The 13,237-nt window shown below is 47.6% G+C and overlaps 1 protein-coding gene across 5 annotated transcripts in view; it reads left to right on the top strand.

Annotated features, from left to right (window-relative positions):
- LOC101395336 (solute carrier family 23 member 1-like) overlaps positions 1–12,000 on the top strand; it is a 49,200-nt gene extending 37,200 nt beyond the window's left edge. For 2 of the 5 annotated variants that reach the window (XM_087431104.1, XM_087431127.1), the window contains 5 exons: positions 276–440; positions 850–958; positions 1,055–1,150; positions 2,788–2,961; positions 3,739–6,395. In XM_087431104.1, the coding sequence (XP_087287230.1) occupies positions 276–440; positions 850–958; positions 1,055–1,150; positions 2,788–2,961; positions 3,739–3,989 (795 nt within the window). In that variant the 3' untranslated portion in view covers positions 3,990–6,395. Of the gene's footprint in view, positions 1–275; positions 441–849; positions 959–1,054; positions 1,151–2,787; positions 7,957–11,871 lie in introns of those variants that run through there. The other 3 variants (XM_087431123.1, XM_087431111.1, XM_087431117.1) reach the window with 3 other exon arrangements.
- The last annotated feature ends 1,237 nt before the right edge of the window (positions 12,001–13,237 follow it).

Here is a 13,237-nt window from a genome sequence, read left to right as displayed (position 1 = left end):
TTAGAGGAGGAGCATTTGAGTCAGGACTTGAAGACAAGTGTGAGAGCAGCTGAGTGGAGAGGTGAGGGCAGAGGCTGGGATCCAAGGTCACACCCTCATCCTTTCCCAAATCCCATGTGGGAGCAGAGGGGAGCCATTTTGGGGTTAGGTGGTGCTGTTCCTGCAAGTCCACTGGAGTGATGTTCCAGGTGCCCTAGGAGCAGGGCAGAGGCCTCTGGGGCATGTGGGTTGGCCAGCGCTGAGCTCCTCAGCCCCCATCTACTTGAACATTGCAGGTGGGGAGCAGGATGGTGATTGTCGCCGCTGGCTGTGTGCTGCTCCTGATGGGAGTATTTGGGAAGATTGGGGCTGCATTTGCTACCATCCCAACCCCTGTGATCGGAGGCATGTTCCTGGTGATGTTCGGAGTCATCGCTGCCGTGGGGATTTCCAATCTGCAGGTAAGGCGAGGCACCCTTGGAAAAGCAGGAGCATTGCCTCCCCCGGAAGAAGCCCATGGGGATGAGATGAATGGAACAGAGCTGGGACAGGGGAGGAGGAGGAGGGCATCCTCGGTTCCGGGAACCACAGTCGCCCCCAAATGGAAGAAATAAATAGCCAGAAGCATCCAAACTTCTGAAAAACAGAAATTCCATCAGGTTGTATTGGATCATCTAAACCACTCAACTCCCAAGGTCAAGTTGGAATTGGGGCCTGATTGGCCCACTAAGAGCATGTGTCACTCTGAGTCCAGCCTCCCTCCCCACTCTGGTGGAGGTGGGAGGGGAGGGGGCATTTGAGGGATGTTAGATTGATGTGCAGTACAGGTGCTGATGGTTCTGGGCTGCCATGGGGGCCTCTCTCCTGCAGTACGTGGACATGAACTCGTCCAGGAACATTTTTGTCTTTGGCTTCTCCATCTTCTGTGGGCTTACCATTCCTAACTGGGTGAACAACAACACCGAGAAGCTCCAAACAGGTGATTCTCCATTCTCTGGATTGTGACCACTCCAGGGGCAGAGGCAGTGGGGCCCTTTGTCCCTGGGAATCCCTGTCACTTTTGTTTCCACTCTAGGGATTCTCCAACTGGACCAGGTCATCCAGGTGCTGCTGACCACGGACATGTTTGTAGGAGGATTTCTGGGCTTTCTACTGGACAACACCATCCCAGGTACAGCTCACTTTCATTCTATAAGCTATCCATTTGGGTAGATGGTCAGTATTTGGGCCACCCACATTGCCTCTCTGCCCTGGATTACCATGTCAGCTGGTCTCAGCATACCTTGAGGAGGCTCTGGATCTGGGTGGGGTATACAGGCACATATTAGCTTTGTAGGGTTGCCATAACAAAATACCACAGACTTGGGGGCTTAAACAACTGAAATGTATTTTCTCACAGTCTGGAGGTTAGAAGGCTGAGATCAAAGAGTTGGCAGGGTTGGTTTCTCCTGAGACCTCTCTCCTTGGCTTGCAGATGGCCACCTTCATGCTGTGTCTTCACGTGCCTTTTCCTCTGTGTATGTGCACCCCTCTTGTCTCCGTGTCCTAATCTCCTCTTCTTAGACAGAGACCAGTCATATTAGTTTGGGGCCCACCCTAACAACCTCATCTTTAACTTAATCACCTCTTTAAAGGTCCTATCTCCAAATACAGTCACATTCTGAAGTATAAGGGGTTAAGGCATCAACATATGGTTTTTAGGGGGCCACAATTGAGCCCAGAACACAGCCCTAAGGTGAGAAATACACTAGAAGCCAAAAGAAAAAGACTCAATCCCATCCCAGAGCCTGCAGTCTAATTGGTGTGGGAGAGAACACATGTATTCACTCACTCATTCATTCATTCATTCATATTTTCAATAAAAACCCATTGAGCACTCACTGTATTCCAGACGCTAGGTACTGAGAATACAAAGAGCAGAAAGACATGCCCCAGCTTCCAGAAACCCACAGGCTAATAGGAGAGAGAGACAGGAAAACAGACAATTAGAGCCATCCCTGATGGTCTAGTGGTTAAGGTTTGGCACTCTCACCACTTTCGTGGCCTGGGTTTGCTTCCCAGACACAGAATCACACCACCCGTCTGTCAGTAGCCATGCTGTGGTGGTGGCTCACATAGAAGAACTAGAACAACTTACAGCTAGGATATATGACCATGCACTGGGGCTTTGGGGAGGAAAAAAAAAAAAACAGGAAGATTGACAACAGATGTTAGTTCAGGGCAAATCTTTCCCACCAAATAAATAAATAAATAAATAAAGGACAAAAGAAAGCAGACAATTACAATACAGGGTAATAAGTGTGATAATGAGCACACTGAGTCTATAAGTGCTGAGGACACTGAAGGTGAAGAGTGCAGAGCTGCCATCACCGATGGCTTTCAATGCTCCCTTCTTGATCCTCCCACCGCCTCTCGACAGGACGTCTATGATAGCCCCTGCTTCGTGATATTCTATTTTCCACATTTCTTCTCTCTACCAAGTGTAAAATGCATCTGCATTCCAGAAACATTAAATGTGGAGAGGCCCACTCCTGATGATGAGGAGAGGATGATGGTTCATATAAGGTTGTACCCTGGAGCTCTGCACCATGTCAGCCCCACAGTGGGAACTCAGGGGGTGCCTGATGAGCTGAGCTGTGATTCTTGAGATGGGCTTAGCGGAGGAGGAGGAGGAGGCCCTTTTGGCAGGTGGAGGGCCCTGAGAGGAGACCTCATGAGTGCCTGCAGAGGGCGCCAGAGGCTCCCTCCAGCCCTCCTCCGCCCAGCTCCATCAGGGCCCAGTCTTGACTGCTCACTGTCTCCTATTAGGAAGTCCGGAGGAGAGAGGTCTCCTGACATGGGATCAAATCCACGAGGAGTCTGAGGAGACTACGAGGGCATCAGAGGTCTACGGCTTTCCCTGTGGGATTGGCACAAAGTTCTGCACTTCCTCCTATACTCAGTATCTCCCTTTCTGGCCCAGAGTGGAACATCGTGGGAAAGGTGAGGTGGGAGTGTGCCAGCTTACCCTCTGCTCCCAGGATTCCACAGGAGAGTGTCTGAAGGGTGCCACAGAAACCAGGATGTAAGGAGAACTCTCTGCACTGCGGGTGGGAATGTAAATTGGTACAACCACAATGGAAAGCAGTATGGAGGTTCCTCAAAAATTTAAAAATAGAACTACTATATGATCCAGCAATTCCAGTTCTGGGTATTTATCTGAAGAAAATGAAGACATTAATTTGAAAAGATATATACATCCCCATGTTCATTGCAGCATTATTTACGATAGCCAAGATATTGAAACAACCTAGGTGTCCATTAGATGGATGAATGGATAAAGAAAATGTGGTATGTACACACACACACACACACACACACACACACACACACGAATATTATTCTGCCATAAAAGAGAATGAAATCTTGCAATTTGGATGGACAACATGGATGGACCTCGAGGGCATTATGCTAAGTGGAAAAAGTCAGACCGCTCTGCCCTGGTGCAGCCAGGTGGGTGGCCTTAGCCTCCAAATTCCCAGCTGAGCTGCACAGGAGATCTCTGTGGAATTGGTTAGGGCCCTTTTGGCTGGAGATGAGAAAAGTGTAACTCAAAAAATGGGAGGTGGAATTTATTGGTTCTTAAAGGAAGGACACTGGGAGAGCTCACAAAACCATGGGAGGAATCGTATGAACCAGGGCCTTAAATATGAGAACTGATGGTTCTTTCTCTCTGTCTCTGTCTCTGTCTCTCTGTCTCTCTCTCTCTCACACACACAGACACGCAGAAACACACACACACACACACGCACAACCACACACGTACTCTGTCCCTGTCCCATCACTGCTTCTCCTTGCCTGTTAGCCTCATTCTCTCCCACTGCAGCCAAGGACGATGGCCACACACCACCCCAGATTTACGTCCATCCACAGTGACTGCCGAGGCAAAGGGAAGAGAGCCTTCCCCACTGGGTCTACCAGAAACATTCCACGGAGGACTATGGTATCTCAGGGTATCCTATGCAAAGTAATTTTATAAGTGCTGAGTTTGAAGACTTCATCTTAATTGTCCCTGTGTTAATTTCCCAGGGCTGCTGTAACAAATTACCAAACACTTAGTGTCTTAAAACAACACAAATTTATTCTCTTAGAGTTCTGGAGGTCAGAGGTCTGGAATGAGTCTTAAAAGGCTAAAATCAAGGTGTCAGCAGGGCTGACTCCTCTGGAGGTTCCAGGGGAAAATTCATTCCCTTTCCTTTTCTAGCTTCTAGAGTTGGCCCATATTTCTTACATTGTGGTCTCTTCCCCATCTTTAAAGCTGTAGGGCGGTAGCCTATGTACCCTATATCAACCGTGTGTCCTTCTGGCCCCCTTCTGGGCAGGACACTAACCATCTGGGATTTTTAATGATCCAGGGCCTGGCCAACTTGGATCTTAATTTATCTCACTCAAAGAACATCATGTCTTGAAGGAACACAGAGCCATTCCACATGAACTACTGTTTCTGGCAATGCTGGTCATACCGAGTACAGTCCCTCTTGGCAAGCACGGAGTCTTTATTCCCCTGCCTATATAAGCAACCCCCTCTCTGCCTACAGTAGTGGGTGCACAACTCCGTCCAGTTGGCTTCCACTGGACAGTCCCCCTATGTCTTGTATGCCATCTCTGGGCCTTTTCTTCAGTCTCTCTGCAACCTGTTGCGTGTTGCTCATGTGACTGGGCTTGTGGCCAGACACTTGGTGAGTCAGCTAGGAGACCGAGGAAAACCCCATGAGTGCCAAAACTATGGGCAATGGCAAGGGGGAATCTGCAGAGGAAATCCCAGTTGGCTGGTGTCCTCGATATGTGGGCCCATTGCCACTGGGCCAATGTCCTCAATATGGGGGCCAGTCACTACCATTCTGGATGGATGGGGCCCACTGTGTGAGTACGGAGATGCCCCCAAATGCCAAAGAGCCTAGGGAAAGCTGCTACAGCCATGGGGTAGTCCCCCTCCCACAGTGGGATGGCTCGCAACTGAAGCCAAGGTGGAAGCAAAAGCAAAGGTAAAACAGTTGCTGGAGGAAGTGCTCACTCCCAGAGGAGCGCAGGCCCAGTGGCTGGTGAGCGCTGGGCCCACCGCCCTCAGGAGCCACTGCTGCGTGCCCGGTTGGTGGGGCACTGAGGCCAGTTGCCAAGTAACATAGCAGAGTAGGGCCACAGCTGCCAACCTGGGCGAGACAGGTAAGGTCAGGCAGAACGGAGTAAGGGCTACCGGGACCACTGTGCAGCTGCTGCCATCTCCTCGGCGCTGCTGCTCCTGGCCTTGCTTGATGCCCACCCCAAGGGCTCCGAGTGGCTGCCGCGTTTGATTAGCATCCCGGGGTGGCTTTCGCGTCTCTGGGATACTGGAGCAGAAGGTAGAGATGAGTGATCTGCCTCTTGACTTGGTTAATGGCTACCTGTAAGGGGGTGTGGTTAATGAGGGGGACATACCCTTGCCCCCCCTCCACCCGTGGTAAAACCTGGTGGCAGCAGGCACCCGCCTGGAAGAAACTGATAAGCAACCAAATGCTGTTCCTGTGGCTTTGTGGCAGAAGCTGGAGCCACAACAGAGTTTCACAAGGCCACCTACAGTGTGCCCCCAACCAACAGCACCCCCAGCGACAGCCTGGGAACACTCTAGCCCCCTCGACTAGGGGGAAGGCCAAGGGATCCTGACCCACTCCTACAACATCTTGCAGGTGGCTCAGATGTTGGGGGACCAGATGCCACATGTGGAGATAACAATATGTTGGTCCACTAAAAATAAACGGATGGTCTTAGCATTGGTGGATACAGGAGCAAAATACACTCTGATTCATGGAAATCCAACCCATCTTGATGGCCCTATTTCTGTCATAGATGATTATGGTGGGAGCACAGTCAAGGTGAAATTGGTGGTGCTAGTGCTGCAGATAGGGCGTCTCCTGCCAAAATGGTATATGGTGTATATTGCCCCCATACCTGAATACATCCTGGGTATGGATGTCCTCACTGGCCTGACCCATAATACTGATGATGTCATGTTAACCTCTGAGTCTTTTTCAGACCTCCAGGAAGCCTCCCACTCCCTCGTCGCCCACCTATGCCAACAAGGATGGGTGGTGAATGACAACAAATTACAAGGGCCTGGGTTATCTGTCAAATACTTGGGTGTTGTCTGGTTGGATAAGACAAAAGTGGTTCCTGCTGCTGTTATACATAAGATACAGGTTTTCCCTACACCCAATACCCCAAAAAAATGACAGAACTTTCTGGGCTTCTTAGGTTACTGGCGCCTTTTCATTCCTCATTTAGCATAACTACTCTGTCCTCTTTATCAGTTGGTGCAAAAGAGAGTTGTCTGGGACTTGGGGACCACCGAGCAGGATGCCTTCACGCAAGCCAAAATAGCACTAAAACAAATTCAGTCTTTGGGTGTTTTGACACAGGGGGAACTATGCAAATTGGACGTTTCCAGCTACCAAAAAGGGTTCAGATGGGGTCTCTGGCAGATCCAAGGCAATAAACGAATTCCCCTTGGCTTCTGGTCCCAATTGTGGAAAGGGGCTGAAAACTGATACAGCACACTAGAGCAACAATGATGTGCCGCTTACTTGGCTTGCTGAAACCATTAAAGACAGAAGACAGGACCCTAGCCCATTGGACAAGACACCTAAGAACTGCAATTTGTTGAATGAATGAACACGAAAGACTCACCTGGTCTAGTGCATTTCAGATGTTGACAGAAGGACCCGATACGACAGTGTGTCTACAGACAAGAGCCCACCAAAGGGAAAAAATACAACCACAGATAGGCACTGCGAACAATTTGCTTTTGCCTCTGCCACAAGAACTCCCTACCGGGACCCACGTGGTGACTTGGCCCTGGGACTGGCAGGTGGGGCCCCACTGGTGTTGTTGCTTAGCCCCTTGGGCGACAGGCTTAGAACAGGATATCACGGTAATACTTTTTATCATGGGGAGGCCACCAAAAACATCCAAACTCACTAATCCAGGGCCTCTAATTTCCCGAGGCACTTTAATCCTTTCCCTCTGGTGGTTGTTCCTCCCTTATCCCATTCCACTGCAACTGCGTGTGTCTTGTTGGATGGTCATGACGTCCCAGTTTTAGTTCCCTCTAAACATCTTACTTTTGTCCTTAGAACAACGTCTGCCAACCTCTTCACTGATTGAGCACTGTTGCTGACATACAAAATTGCTCCAGCTGCTGGGTATGCAGCAAGCTGCCTCTCTCTCTGAATGTGGGATTACCATGGAGGACAGTTTTCTTTGGCATTTTTGCCTTTTTGTTATTACTTTTATTTTCTTGCTATTCTCTCTATTGCTGTAGTGGTATACGGTTATAATGTTCCTCTATGTGTCTGGCCCAAGGGGATCTGCGGAAGAATGGCGCGTTAGGATTGTAAGGGCCATTCAGACATGTGGGGGGTGGAGTGTAGGGTTGTAGCCTATGTGCCCTACAGCAACCATGTATCCTCTGGCCCCCTTTTGGGCAGGATGCCAACCATCTGGGATTTATAACGATCCAGGGCTTCGCCAACCTGGATCTTAACTTGTCTCACTCAAAGAACATCATGTCTTGAAGGAACATAGAGCCTTTCCATGTGAGCTACTGTTCTTGGGAACTCTGGTTGTACTCAAGACAGTCCCTCTTGGCAAGCATGGAGTCTTTTTTTTTTTTTTTTTTTGTGAGGAAGATTAGCCCTGGGCTAACATCTGTGCCTATCTTCCTCTATTTTATATGGGAAACTGCCACAGCATGGCTTGACAGGCAGTGTGTCAGTCCGCGCTCTGGATCTGAAACTGTGAACCCCAGGCCACCAAAGCAGAGTATGCGAACTTAATTGCTACGCCACTGGGCCAGCCCCAAGCATGGCCCTCTCTCTGCCCACGGTAGAGAGTGCACAACTCCGTCCAGCCAGCCACCACTGGACATTCCCCACAAGTAAATCCAATAAATAATTCTACCTTGTACGTTGTCTCTGGGTCTTTTCTTCGGTTCTCTGCAACCTATCCCACACTGCTTGTGTAACTGGGCGTGTGGCCTGACAAAAGTGTCTCGCTCCAACCTCTGCTTCCATCTTCCCATCTTTTTTTTCCTCCTTTGACCTTCTTGCTTCATTCTTATAAAGACACTTGTGATTACATTAAGGGCCCACCCATTTGATCCACGATAATCTCTCCATCTCAAGATCCTTAGCTTAGGTACATCCACAAAGGCCCTTTGCCGTATAAGGTGATACTCACAGACTCTGGTGATTAGGACATGGATATCTTTAGGAGCCATTATTCAGCCTACTACCATCCCTAATTTAAAATCCTATAATAGTAACTTTATAGTTTGGCAGCTGTTCCTGAAGAACATGAGCCTGAAGACCCTGCCACCCTGAGGGAAACTGATATGCAGAGATCAAAGCCGTTACAGATCTGCTTTATTGACTCTAAATTTTCTCCCTGTGAAGCCACGTCAGCTCCCACTGGCAGTAGAGTTTCCTGGTCACCTTGTCACTTCCGCACTTCCAAATACACTGGCCGGAGTCAGCACGAAAGGCGTCCTCCTTGCATATAGCCTTAGTTGGGGAAAAGTCATGTATTCCTTTTTCACCATTTGCCGGTTAAGTTTTTAAACCAATTCTGCTCTTTTGAACAGTTTTTCATTCCTAATATATGCATCTTGTGTTGATTTTATAATGTATCCAGTCTGTTCTTAGAAGACATTTTGCAGCCTTAGTCCATAAAAAACTGACAATTATCTTTACAAAATCTGTGATAAACCTCTACACATTTTTATTTTTGCTATAAAACATATACTTGAATGAAATGTAACCGTTGTTAAACTCTACTAGAAGCTGATTAACAAACAGAAATTAGCACTTTATTTTAGGATAGTGAGAATGGGGAAGAACTTTAATTCCACTTCCTACAGGACATCTCCACTCTACTTCTGCTTTGAACCTCACCCCATCAGACTTTCCTCCTGTGTGCTGTTTTGTTGGTGGCAGCTACAGACCCCAGTTACTAATCCCCCTTCCTTGAGGATGTCAGTGCATAGGTCACTGTCTCTCCAACCATCCTCCTGTCTTAATAATTGATGACTTCATATCCACATAGCTTGTCCTTCCCCCACCCTGGCCTCTTGTTCCTCCTCCAATAACCTGGTCCTTCACACCATCTCAGCAGCTCATTCCTATGGCCACATTCTAGTCTGGACTTTGCAATCCACCTCCTACAGCCTCAATTTCAAGCAATCTCTGACCACTGCCCCCTGCTGTCTATTTTTCTAGCTTGCTACCTCTAGTACCTCAAGTCCTATAACCCTTTAATTGGCCAGGATCTGAATCTACTGTCTTCCCACCTGCTTCTTGTCCTCTCTTCCCTCCTTACCCAGCTTCAATTCCAGAGTCAGTCACAATAATCACTTTCTTGCATTCTTAACACCCTTGGTGTGCTTTCTCTTCATTGCACTCATTTGGCAAAACTTTAACGCTGATCAAAAACAACTCTTCACCTACTCTGTGCCTGCGCCCACACAGCTGAACTGAGCTGACTGCTCTTATCTTAGATTCATAACCATGAACTTCATGTGGGTCTTCAGTGCTGCCCAGCAGTCATGCCACCTTTCCCAAGTCCACTCGCTCTCTCTTTTTCTCTCTTCAGAAGCCCCTTCCACCTCCGTCCTCATCCTGAGTCTCAGCTTCCTGTCTCACTGAGAGCTCTGTGGGGTTGCAATCAGAAGCATCCACATCTCTCCACCTACAGCTTCTGCACCCCTATCCTCGGCTTTCCCTCCTGTTAAAATGAATGAACCATCTGGTTCTTCTCTAGAGCTGATTCCCTCCCTTTGTGCTCCAGAGCCCATCCCTTCAGTCCTACTCAAGGATTCACTGCAGCAAAAAATTAAATTCTCCCCTCTTCCTCATCAAATTTTCTCTTTCTTTTAATAGTTTATGTTACCATATACACCTGCTGTTATTACTATTATCTTTAAAAAAGTCTAATTTTGTGAACGCGTGAATTGTTGGATTAGAGTGGTAGGATCTGCTTATATAAAGTGCTGTAGTAAATATCTGTGGATCCAGGACGTGGGCTTAGCTCTAGCGGAACCCAGGTGCTTCCCAAACCAGTCAAGAGTAGTCACATCCCCTCTTCAGCCCTTCTGTTCTTCAAATCCTGTCCAATTCTAGCGTTGGAAGACACTGAAGCAAAGCAAAGAAATTATTTGGTGGGTTATAGCTTAAACAGTGGCCTTATTTGGAAACCCTAGTAGGCTATTTGTGATTGGTTGTTCTTTTTTAAAAATTATTTTATTGGGGCCGACCCTGTGGTGTAGTGGTTAAGTGCGTGCACTCCACTGCTGGCAGCCTGGGTTTGGATCCTGGGCGCGCACTGACGCACCGCTTGTCGGGCCATGCTGTGGCGGCATCCCACGTAGAGTGGAGGAGGATGGGCGTGGACGTTGGCTCAGGGCCAGTCTTCCTCAGCAAAAAAAAAAGAGGAGGATTGGCATGGATCTTAGCTCAAGGCTGATCTTCCTCACACACACAAAATATATATATATATATCAAAAAAATTATTTTATTGAGGTCATATTGGCTTATAACATTCTGTAAATTTCCGGTGTACATTACTACATATCAGTTTCTGTGTAGACTGCATTGTGCTCACCACCAATAGTCTAGTTTTTATCCGTCACCATACACTTGTGCCCCTTTACCCTTTTTGCCCACCCCTCCCACCCCCTTCCCCTCTGGTAACCACTGATCTGTTTCCTTATCCATTTATTTGTTTATCTTCCACATATGAGTGAAATCATATGGTGTTTGTCTTTCTCTGGCTTATTTCGCTTGACATAATACCCTCAAGGTCCATGCATGTTGTTGCAAATGGGACGATTTTGTCTTTTTGTGGCTGAGTAGTATTCCATTGTAAATACATACCACATCTTCTTTATCCATTCATCAATTGATGGGGACTTGGGTTGCTTCCGCATCTTGGCTATTATGAATAATGCTGCAATGAACATACGGGTGCATAAATCTTTTTGTATTGTTTATTTCATGTTCTTTGAATAAATACCCAGTAGTGGGATAGCTGGATCATATGGTAAGTCTATCTTTAATTTTTTGAGAAATCTGCATACTGTTTTCCATATTGGCTGCACCAATTGCATTCCCACCAGCAGTGTATGAGGATTCGCTTTTCTCCACATCCTCTCCCTGCGTTCATTATTTTTTGTCTTGGTAATTATAGCCATTCTGACAAAAAAAATCCTCAACAAAATATTAGCACTCACTCAGGTGGGGATGCTGTGCTCGGTGTGTGGGTCCAGCCAAGCTGCTGCACTCGGTGGGTGGGGTGCCTTTGTGGGGGCTTTGCTGCCACTCAGTGGGGAGCATTTGCATGAGCGGGGCCACATTGGTAGGTGGGTGCTCCCGCAGGCTGGGCTACCACTCGGAAAGCATTTTTGTGCAGGCTGGGCTGCCCCTGCCTCCACTGACAGATGTGCCAGTCACTGATTGAGGATCCATGACCTGGATTGCTGCTGCCAGAGAGAGGCAGAGGTCTACCTACTTGTTCCACTGCTTCCTGGGGATCCGGTCCACCCACCTTCAGATGTATAGCTGCGTGAATCTCTCAGGAATCCTGTTGTGTTGTGTAGAGAATCTTCTGTTGGTTAGAATGTCTGTTTAGTTGTAACTTAGAAGGGAGAGAAAGGGAATAACTCAGTCTGCCATGATGCTAATGTCACTCTTTGATGGGCTGCTCTTAAATTTCACTTTTGGGTTTAAGTGCATATATTCCGGCTTAGGTTTTGGTTTGCTTATGTAGACTACCAAGGTATCAGAGTCCCCTCAACCTAATGGTCTCCTTGTTTAATTATTTTAACAGGCTTCAAGACTGCAGCAACAACTCCTGTCTGAGTTTCAAGCCTGCTCATCTGCCCTACAAATTTCAGATTTGCAGTCTCTACAATTTTGTGAACCAATTCCTTAAAATAAATCTCTATACCTACACCTACATGTGTATCTATCCTATTGATTTTGTTTCTCTGAAAGATACCATACTAGCTGATATAGGAAGATATCATTAGTCAAGATAGAGGAAGATATCCAACTGATATAGGAAGCGTCCTTGGTGGGGAGGAAGGGAGAATGAGTACCATCTGAGCGTAGTTTTATGCAACAAATCCATTCCAGGCTGCACCAATATCCGATGCCTGCTGCAAGAGAGGGGGAGGGAAGCAGAGGGCTGTTGGGGCTGAAGAGTGAAGGTGGGAACAACACTCCTAGCACCTGGCTGTGGGGAGAAAGGACACAGCATTTGCTGAGGTCCACTCTGACCGGGGGCCCACTGGCATATACTCTTCTGGGAATTAAGTCACAGTCTTAGACTAAATAGGATCGGTGTGGGGGCTGGTGCAATGAGTGAGGGGCTAGTTAGAGCGATTACATGTTCCTTAAAGGCCTACTATGTGCAGACACTTCTGTATCATTTCTTCTTTCTCACATGCTGGCTTGTTCCTGGTTTGCTGAATTGCTGGGGGTGGCTGGCCTGACCAGTGGTGCCACGAGGACTCCTCTTTCCTGTCTTCCCAACACAAGTTCGGGCAGCCCCCAAGCATGAAGGCTCTGCCTGCCGAGCTGTGTGGAAAGGCCCTGCCTGCGCCTCAGTTTGGACAGTGAAGCACTGGCAAAGCTCCAATCTCTCCATATCCCTAGGGGGAGTCCTTGAGGGGGAGTCCCTTGGCTTGTGCATCATAGGATGGTGTGGTGAGGAGGTAAGAGCTGTGGCTGTGGCATCAGACAGAGTGGGATTGGATCCTGAGACTTAACTTGTGTGTCAGGTTCTTACAGGGAGATGAAACAATCAAAGCATTTGGGAGGCCTTCAGTGGAAGGGAGCCGCTGTTGTTATGACGTGTAAACTGTAAAGAGCCAGGTGAACCCATTCTCTCTGTACACTCAGGGGATTAGTCAGAATTCTCCAGATCTAGTTCACACATATACATGTCTACACATATATATATCTACATGTACACACACACACACACACATAAATATATACATATAAATAAATAAATATATATATATATATATATATATATATATAGAGAGAGAGAGAGAGAGAGAGAGAGAAAGATATTTATTTTAAGGAATAGGCTCATGTAATTGTAGAGGCTAAGAAGTCCGAAAATCTGCAGGGTAGGCTGGCAGGTCGGGAAGAGTTGCAATTCAAGTCTGAAGGCAGTCACTGGC

Source organism: Ceratotherium simum, chromosome 1 (genome assembly GCF_057802395.1).
Source record: "Ceratotherium simum simum isolate JZ-2026a chromosome 1, ASM5780239v1, whole genome shotgun sequence".
Taxonomy (NCBI): domain Eukaryota; kingdom Metazoa; phylum Chordata; class Mammalia; order Perissodactyla; family Rhinocerotidae; genus Ceratotherium; species Ceratotherium simum.
The sequence above is the reverse complement of the archived record's forward strand: the minus strand, read 5'-3'. Positions and strand labels throughout refer to the sequence as shown.